The sequence below is a fragment of the Mercurialis annua genome, linkage group LG5 (genome assembly GCF_937616625.2).
Source record: "Mercurialis annua linkage group LG5, ddMerAnnu1.2, whole genome shotgun sequence".
In the NCBI taxonomy this organism is placed as follows: domain Eukaryota; kingdom Viridiplantae; phylum Streptophyta; class Magnoliopsida; order Malpighiales; family Euphorbiaceae; genus Mercurialis; species Mercurialis annua.
Window position 1 is genome coordinate 11118160 of NC_065574.1, and position 10577 is coordinate 11128736.

The 10577-nt window shown below is 30.2% G+C and overlaps 1 protein-coding gene across 1 annotated transcript; it reads left to right on the plus strand.

The window, feature by feature from the left end:
* The first annotated feature begins 4427 nt into the window (after positions 1–4427).
* On the plus strand, positions 4428–8580 carry LOC126682522 (translocon-associated protein subunit alpha). The gene is made up of 8 exons (XM_050378244.2): positions 4428–4580; positions 4810–4974; positions 5079–5129; positions 5283–5371; positions 6430–6507; positions 6642–6845; positions 7959–8030; positions 8198–8580. The coding sequence occupies exons 1-8, from the start codon at positions 4520–4522 to the stop codon at positions 8246–8248; spliced, it is 771 nt and encodes a 256-aa protein (XP_050234201.1). The 5' UTR covers positions 4428–4519; the 3' UTR covers positions 8249–8580.
* Positions 8581–10577: the final 1997 nt, after the last annotated feature.

Below are 10577 nucleotides of genomic sequence, written 5' to 3' on the forward strand. Positions count from 1 at the left end.
CAATGTGAAACAGAAGTTCAAAAGATTGTGCATTTGCAAGCTGTTGTAAATCAATTACCTGATGCATTTACAGATACAAAAAAAGTGACTAAATCATATATACCAGCAGTTAATGCCCCTGCTAGAGTTGAGATTCCAAAAGAGAATTCTGAAAATAAAGTTTCTCATGAATCAAAGACACGCCAGAAGCGTGGAAGACCGATCGGTTCAAAAAATAAAAATCCTTGGAAAAGAAAAGGAGCAGAAAATCTCGATCATGCTAGCAAAGAGAAAGGTGTTCTTGAAGAAACACAAGATAAAGAAAATACTCCGGAAGAGAAAATAAATGAGGTTAACCAAGGCAATGCCCCAGAAGAGGATATGAATGTAATTAATCAAGGAAGTACCCCAGAAGAGGACACAAATGAGAATAACGAAGAAATCTCGATTAATTACAATAATACAAAGATTGTGTGGGAGACACAATGGAAACTATTGACGAAATTTTCTCTTATGCTGTTGCATGTGATATCATAAATGGAAATGAGGATCCCGAACCGAGATCGGTTATCGAATGTCAAAATAGACATGATTGGGATAAATGGAAAGACGCTATGCAAGCTGAATTAGATTCTCTTAACAAGAGAAGTGTGTTTGGACCTGTTGTCCTCACACTTAAAGATGCGAACCCGATAGGTTACAAATGGGTCTTTATACGAAAACGAAATGAGAAAAATGAAATCACAAGATATAAAGTTAGACTTGTTGCTCAAGGCATTTCTCAAAGACCTCGAATTGATTATGATGAAACATATTCTCCTGTCATGGATGCAATTACATTTTGATATTTAGTCTTGCACTTTCTAAGAAATTAGAAATGCGTCTCATGGATGTTGCAACAGCATACTTGTATGGATCGCTAGATAGCGATATTTATATTAAGGTCCCTGAAGGATTTAAAATGCCTGAAGCATTAAATAGAAAACCCAAAGAAATGTATTCAATCAAATTGCAAAGATCTTTGTATGGGTTAAAACAATCAGGACGCATGTGGTATAATCGTTTAAGCGATTATTTGATAAATAAAGGCTATGTGAATAACCTTATTTGCCCATGTGTTTTTATCAAGAAATCAACATCCGGATTTGTGATTATAGCTGTCTATGTTGACGATTTAAATATTATTGGAACAGATAGTGAGATCAATGAAGCAAGTGTGTACTTAAAGGAAGAATTTGAAATGAAAGATCTTGGAAAAACCAAATATTGTCTTGGTTTACAAATTGAACATATGCACAATGGTGTATTAGTGCATCAGTCAAATTATATAGAAAAGATCTTAAAACGTTTTGGTTGGATAAAGCAAATCCTTTAAGTACTCCTATGGTTAATCGATCACAGAATGTTGAAACTGATTCATTTCGTCCTTGTGGAGAAAATGAGGATATTCTTGGTCCTGGAGTACCATATCTCAGTGCAATTGAAGCACTTATGTATCTCGCCAATTGCACTCGTCCTGACATATCCTTTTCAGTCAATTTATTAGCAAGAATCAGTTCAGCTCCCACGAAGAGATGTTGGAATAGAATTAAACATATATTACGTTATCTTCGTGGAAGCACTGATCTTGGTTTATTTTATTCTAATGATTCAAATCTAGAATTGATTGGTTATGCAGATGCAGGTTATTTGTCTGATCCTCATAAAGTTAAGTCTCAAACTGGATATGTATTTACAAGTGGAGGTACTATAATTTCTTGGCGGTCACATAAACAAACAATTGTAGCCACTTCCTCAAATCATGCTGAACTTATTGCATTACATGAAGCAAGTAGGGAATGTGTGTGGCTCAGATCAATAACACAACACATTTAAAAATCTTGTGGTCTTCCAGTCCATAAGAGTCCAACTGTTCTATATGAAAATAATGCTGCATGTATAGCACAAATCAAGGAAGGATACGTTAAGAGTGACAGAGCCAAACATATACCTCCAAGATTCTTTTCATACACTCAAGAACTCATAAAGAATCAAGAAATTGACATCCAGTATGTTCAATCAAATAACAATTCATCTGATCTCTTCACGAAGGCACTTCCTACATCAATATTTAGAAAACATGTTCATAATATTGGAATGCGCCATCTAAGTAATACATGAAGGATTATTTATGTTGCAATGAGGGGGAGAAATTACGCACTGCACTCTTTTTCCCTAACTAAAGTTTTTATCCCATTGAGTTTTTCTTTAGTGAGGTTTTTAATGAGGTAGTACGACATAGCGTAATTTAGAATAAACATTTTGTCATCCAAGGGGAGTGTTATGAATAGTGTGTGAAATATTGTGGATGACAAATTCAAAGTTACCTATCTAATTAGGTGAAAATATTTCAACCCTCCATATTTGACATGCATGTAAATCACTAATTACATGGTGAGTGAAATTGCCTATAAATAGGTTTCATTCCATGTAAAATTCATAAGTGAAAATATACTTACAAAAATAGTAAAATCCTCTCAAATATTTTCTTTTTTATTGTATTATTAAGTGTTCACTAAATATTCATTAGTTTAGTCTACAAGCATTATCTATATTATCATTAAATTTATAACAGTGCTCTTACTCCCATCCATTATCCTATTTTTCATACCAAAAGATATTCTCTATATATTCTTCTTTATATTCAATACTACTATGTTTAACCATTTACCATTTTACATCTATATTTATATTTTAACCACATATATTCTCATTAATTTATTTAATAATGCTAAATAATACTAAATTAAATATTAAATGTTTACTATTAATTATTATTTTAATTTCCGTTATAGAATTAGTTTAATTGTAATATTTATCTATCCGCTTTAATGTTTAATGTAATGTAATTTTTATGTTTAAATAAAATTATATATTGTTTAAATTTCATGTATAATTTAAATAAACTTTATTTTTTATTTTTACCAATAAAAATAATTTGGATTAAATTATTAAAAATTTAATTAGTATTCAATAAAAAGTTGGACCAAAATGAATATTTATAAATTTAATTATATAAATTATAATTAAAATATAAAAATTCAAGTAATCAAATAATGAGTTACTGTAAATAATGTATATTAAGAAATGAGTTTCTACTACTCATAGATAAAGAAATGGGATGAGAAGTGAGTATGAATTGGAGTGGAAAAAAAGACTTATATTAAAAATAAGTATTAGTTGGAAATGGCCTAAGGTGGTAACATCAAATTTATAGGTCAGTCAATTTGATATAAGGTAGAAGGTAAATACTCTTTTTAGGTTATTTTGACATTTCCATGTAAGCAAAAATGCTATTTTTAGCCTTTTGGTTTGAATAGTGGCTTCTCGTAGTAGTAATAATAATAATAATAATAATAATAATAATAATAATAATAATAATATATAATGTAATTTGGTAAATTAAGGTATTTAATATTTCATATTCAATGAAAATACTCTCAAAGCATCTACACTCTTATGTTAAAATAATCTTGAAGTACTAAATTTATATTTAAAAGAAACTGTACAACTCTATTTATGTTATATTTTTTGCTAAATTTAGCATGGACTAAACTTGATGTTTAAGTTGACATATGCCAAAATAATATATATTTAAATTAATTATAAAAGTGTCATTAATAGAAATATTATTTTATATAATTATACCGAAAAAAATTTATTTTAAGTATTTAATTATAAAAATAGTATTAATATAACATTTTTTTTAAATAATTAAATTATTACCATAAAGAAATAATTCAAATATTAAATGATAGCGTATTATATAAAAAAACATTAAAAAAATTATAACTTGTTTCAATATTTTATTTTTTATTTTATTATATATATTTAAATTTTAAAAAATATTAAATATTTTATTATTACTTTATTAAAAATAGCACAAAATATAAAATGTACAATGTAGAATAGAAATGCTCTCGTCTTGTTTTTTTTTGTAAGCCCATCCGGTTTCCAAGGCTTCGCCCTGACTAATCCGGATCCGACCCGCGTCGCGCACCTGGCATGGTGGGTGAGTCTGCCAGTGGGAATTTTCTGCATTCACAAGGACTCGAACCCGAGACCTTACTTAAGCGATACCAAGCCGCTTACCACTTGAATCAACCCCCATTGGTAATGCTCTCGTCTTGTGTTAAAAATGCTCTCGTCTTGTGTTAAAAAATAAAAGAATTTCTGTTAAATGGCGCTCCACATCATCTTCGAGTGGAGTGAAATTTTTGTTAAATACAAAGTCTAAAATCAAGAATTAAATAATTTTTGTTAAATATAAGGTGTGTGATTTTTAAATAATTGCAACAATTTAAGAGTTATTAAGGGTCTAATTGTACCTACAAGGTAAATATTAGGATTATTTTGTAAGCTTTTACTATTTATTTCATTTGGAGGCTTCTATAGGAACAGAAAACTTGGCCATTATTAATAACAACGCTACAGTCTCATCGCATTTTGATCCTACTTCTCAAAATCAACGACGACGACGACGACGAAGGCAACCACGACAATGAAGAATCTTAGGGTTTTCTTCTTCGCTCTTCTACTTCTCGCTTCTCCTCTTCTTCAAGGTCCGTTCTCTGCTCCTCTAGATCTAGATCCGTTTTGCTCAATTATAACGAGATCTGATTCAATTAACACTCTTATTTAAAGAAACCCTAATTGCATGCGCTGTATGATGTAATTTGTTTAATCTGATGCTCTCAATTTTTAATTCGATGGAATTGGATTCGATTTGGATTTTTTGATCTATTTTGTAAATCGGTGAGATTTAGATTAATAGTTTTGTTTATGTTGCAGTGGCTAGGTGTCAGTCAGATTCGGAGGAAAAAGTCACAGAGAGTGTTGAAGAAGTGGGTGATCTTGGAATTGTGGGTGAGGAAGCTCAGGATTTCGGTGATGGCAGTTTTAGTCCTGCTGCCGGAATTGATACCATCTGTGTTTTCCCAAAGAATAGTGCTCGGGGTAAGGGTTTCTATGGAATTTATATAAAAGTGTGCTCATTTATGAAAAAATTAAATAATTTGTAGTCTTTGAAGACTGTTTTTTGATTTGAGTTTTTTTGACAGTGGTGCTAGCTGGGGAAGAAACTGAACTACTTGTTGGAATGAAGAATGATGGTATGTTGATTGTTCGCTACATGGCTTTAATTCTTATGTTTTTTATTAAATTTATTGATTCTAGTTCATCAATACATAAACACATATTTTTTCATTTGATTTGTATGTATTGCGTTAGATGTTTTCTCAATTGCATTTTCCAATGGGTTGTAGGGGAATCGAGTATAAACATAATAGCTGTCAAGGCCAGCATTCACCTTCCTTTTGATCACCGTCTACTGGTCCAGAATCTCACTGTTCAGGTAACTGCATGTTTGCGACCATATGTCAAATGTCATGATCTTCATATCTTGTTCTATTTTGATTGTTTTAGATGACTAGTTGGTACCATCACTGTTTGCCATTTTTAACTCCTCATTCTCGTTAATGGAGTGTATCACGTATGGGGATTGATTGGAAATTTATAACTGTCTGCATTCATACTTCATGTTATTACAGAGTGTTCTTTAATCATGCTATGACACATTCTCATTCTCAACCTTTTTCCATTTCTCTCGCATGTTGTAAGGTTATGCAGTCATGCATAAAAAATATTTTCCTTTTACAAATGGTTTTTCTCTAAACATCCACAGCATCATTGTCGTGCCTGTGAAATTGACGAGTTGACATGATTCGGTGAGAAACTTGTTAAATGGTGGGTGATTAACCAGGAACTATTCTCCTTTAGATAGTCATTCTGTTGAATTAGTCTTTTCATTTTGAGGCAAAGTTCTCTTAACCACTAGTGATATGCATTTCCGGTTATGGGGCAAGTGCAAATAAGTGTTCTTCCTAAATTTCGAGGATCTACTTTCCCCTTTAGAGGAATGTAGTGGAAAAACTACTGAACCTGTAGGAAAAGGTGAGCCGGGAGTCATTTTTGTGAATTACCTCATTACATTTTTATCATTTATGATTGTTTTGTCTATCCTTACTGAAATCACTTTGTATTCAGTGAATACCTCATTTGTATCCATTGATCTGCATAAAGTGACACAAAGATTTGTTTTCCTTCCTTTTGCATTCTGAAATATTTAAATTTGTTCCTACGAAATCTAAGTAGTATAACAATACCAAAATTGCGACTTATTAATCACTTACTGCAATTATTATATAATTCATCAGTGTTAGGTAAATTTTGCAAAAAATTGGAATCTGAACGACTCCCAGTTGGTGGTTTTAGTTAAATTAGGTTCCTGCTCTACTTGAACTTGATATGGTTTGAAGTGCTGAATTCCTTATCATGACTTCATTATATTTGATCGACTTCTCATCTTGTTGTTGATTGACTTCTCATGTTGCTAATTGTTGTGAACTCCAGGCCTTTAACAATGCAACTGTTCCTACCTCAGCACAGGCGACTTTCCCATACATCTTTGCTGTGAATAAGTTCTTGCAGGTACATGCAATACTCCCAAGAATTAATGCTTTCTTATTATTACAACTTTCAAGCTGCTTTAGTACTGCATAAAAACAACTGAATTAGAACTTTGTAGGTGCTCTATATTCACTCTAAATTATTTATTTTTTCAGCCTGGAACCTTTGATCTTGTGGGCACCATTATTTATGAGATTGACCAGCATCCATATCAAAGCACCTTCTACAATGCTACTATTGAAGTTGTGGAGTCTGGTGGATTCCTCAGCATTGAGTCAGTGTTTCTGGTCACCCTTGGATTCGCCCTTCTTGTACTCCTTGGTTTATGGATTCATGGTCAAATACAGAACCTTTCTAAGGTAAATATTTTTCAGAATGCCCTGATTGTTTGTTATCTTTGTCATAGTTATTAAAGGCGCGCCTGAGGCGCGCCTCAGGCGAGAGGCGACTCAGGCGAGGGCTGAGTCGCCTCACATGGCCAAAGGCGGGCGATGTCGCAAAGGCGACCGCCTTTGCCGCCTCAGTTGGGAGGCGAGAGACCAGAGGCGCTCGCCTCTGTGATTTCAGGGCTGTTTTGTGTTTTTTTTTAAAAAAAAATTAAATGCTAATCTGTTTTATGGGCTTTTTAAGTGTAATTAAGCTCTAAACACATTTAAAAAAGCTGCTGGGCCACCTTTTTAACCTATTTTTCTAATATTTTAACCTAGTATAAGTATAATACTAGATTAACAAAATTAGAAACACAACCATACATATTCCAATTTCCAATTCTTCTTCTTCACGCAAAGACTCTTTTCTTCTTCAACGGGTCCTTTCTTTTTCAAAGCCATTATTGCATTGATAATTAGTTATCTTTTAACTTAGACTTTAATAATTTGATTAGTACTTTTGAACTTTTGAATTATATTTGATTTTTTTTTTAAATGCATAGGGTTTACATATATATATAATTAATATATATATATATATAATTAATATATATATATATATATAATTAATATATATATATATATAATTAATATATATATATATCGCCTTTTCTCCAAAAGGCTTTCGCCTCGCCCCACGCCTTGCGCCTCAGGCTTTTTGACCCTTGTCGCCTCGGGTCGCCTTTCGCATTTAATAACTATGATCTTTGTGTTTCTGGAAGATTATTAACATTGATCACTAAGTAACATTTAGTTTGACGTTACGAATCTTTTGTTGGAAAGGGAAAATATCTTATGGCCTATGGGAAAGTTCAGTATTTAATGATAGCAAGTTTTTGCTTTATATATTGGAAGCTCTACTTTAGGTTTGCCTGGTTTTTGGGCAACAAATAAACTTATTAGACGAGTAATAGTTTGTTTATGTATAACGAAAAGGACAAATAGTTTATCAGATATTATGATACCATATCCGTATATTTATGCATCATTGTCTTGCTTTTTTGTTAAATAGAAATTGTCTAACTACTACTCCTGTGTTCTCAGAAAACAAAGAGGGCTCCAAAGGTGGAAGTTGGAACTGGGACTAGGGATGTCTCAATGGATGAGTGGCTTCAGGTTAGTTGGTCTATTTTTGTTCATGTTGGCTTGAAACCCTGGCCCCTTTTTAGAAAACCTGCAAAGAATTACTTTAATTTGCATCACTTTCAATTTGTCGAATTGAATGTTATTTGGAAGTGGCATGAGTGCTGATATTTGGTATATTTTTTGGCTTTGATGTTCAGGGAACTGCTTACACTCAGTCTTTGTCCAACAAGTCAAAGAAGAAGAAGTAGATGTCTTGGCGGGCCTGTTTAGCTGCAAAAGGATTAGACACGGCGGACTTGTAACCCTCGGTAGGCAATTCGAGGTCTAAAAGAGCCCATAAGTTAAACTAGGTCTATAAAAGTCCTCAAGTTAACTAGTTCGTAAGTTTAGCCCAGAGAGATGACACATTTGGCTGTTGTAGCATGAGAAAGAAATTTTATAAATTTTTATTTTTTTTTTTTCTTCTGAGAATTTTTGAAGCTAAGCCTTTTTCTAAGAACAACTTTGCCATTTTAAAGTGGTAAGGATACACCTTTGAGAAAAGATCATTTTTGATATCACATAATTATATTTTCTTTTAGTTTTGGTTGCTGGAGAGCTTAAACTTATCAATGGTTTGCTTGACATGCCCAAAGATAGTAATATGCAATGATCCACAAAACTGTGTTAGTGGGCCCGTTAAATATACTTCAATAAGTAATGGGACGATGACAAAAGTATCTAAAATTTTAAAAATATTTACAAAAGTATCTGTAAACTTTTTTTATTTACAAAAATACGACTGATTTAAAATTAATTACAAAAGTACCAAAAAATGAAAATTAATTACAAAAGTACGATTTGTATAATGTCGGTATAATTATGGTATAATTTTGGAATACTGAAAATAATTTAAAAATAATATTTGGTTTATTATTAGTATAATTTTAGTATATTTTTGGTATATCGATTATAAATTTTTATATATATTTTCTAGTTGATAACATGTATATTTTTTTTTATATGTACTTTTCACTATAGTTGGTAATGAACTAGAGAATTTGTATATCGTTGGTATAATTTTAGTATATTGTTAGGTTAATATTTAGTATGCGATGTGGTGTAAGGTTGATGTAATAATAAAATTTCAGTATATTTTGATGTGTACACTTTTGGTATACTGTTGGTATAATTTTGGTATATTATTAATTCAGTTTTTAGTATACGATTTGATGTAATTTTGATAAATTTTTATTTAATATTAAAAAAAATTAATATGTATAATGTCGGTATAATTTTGGTATAATGTTGATAATGTTAGTTTATTAGTATACTGACATTATATCCACAGTATACACCGTATGTTTGATATTATTTTTTATTTTTTTGTACTTTTGTAAATATTATTAATATTTTTATAAATGAAAAAAGTCAACATGTACTTTTGTAATTATTTTTATTTTTTTTGGTAAATGGTGTAATTTCCTCATAATTGTGTCAGCTTTAGCATAACTCAATAAATTTGATTCTTGAAAAAAAAATTGATTATGTATGTCAATATGTAAAATTTGTTTGATATATGCACAACTCGTGTATTAATAGTTCTGCATTATGTGTTATGCACGTGGTTTATATCATGATTTGTTAATTTATATATTTCATCCGTTTTGTTATATTTTATTTGTCAATTTTTTTTTACGTTTTGATGTCCCCAAAAAAATGTCATATTTTGTTACCAACACATATTTTCCTTTCTTATTCTCATCATAAATGAAATTTTTATATACGTTAATGACTAAACTAATGAAGTATTATTTTCAAGATAAAAATGAGGAGTGTTTAGGGAAATATATGTATGGCATTTAATATTTTTTTAATGTGGAAATAAAAAAAAATGATAAAGAAAATAAGATGGAGGAAGTATTAATTATATTTGTTATAATTAAAATAAAATGTAATAATGAAAAATTTCTTAAAATTAATTTACAATTTGAAATGAACAATTATATTAGTATAAAAAAACCTGAAAATTGGGCAGTTTAAAGGGAACATAGAGAGTATTGAATTAGTTAGAATTTTTGTTGAATTAATATTTTTTTAAAATGAAATAAAATTAAAAGATTTAGTTATTAAAGAAAGCAAAATTTTAAAAATTACTTAATTTTCTAACTTAATTTATAAAATTACACAAGTTTTAAAATTTTATTTTTCTCTTTAATTTTAATGTTTGTATTCGTACTCTTCATTTTTCTTTTCAATTTTCTTTTATTAAAAATGTCTCTTTTTAACTTTAATTTCAAAAACCGTTTAACATTTTTTTAACAGATTTATTAAAAATCATTTGAAACTCTAAAAAACTATTTGAAACCTTTCTAGTAATTGATTTAAAAATTGTTGCAAACTATGTGTTTAAAAAAAACATTTGAATTTCTTTTCGAAATGTTTTAAAAACAATTTCAAAACCGTGTTGTTAAAGAACATCGCTAGAACAAAATTTGAAGTAAGAAACAAAAGTGCAAGAGATTAAGAGATCAAACTCTACCTCAAGCCGGTGTAGGATTTTTAAAATACAAAATGGAGATTAATTTTTAAAAGTAT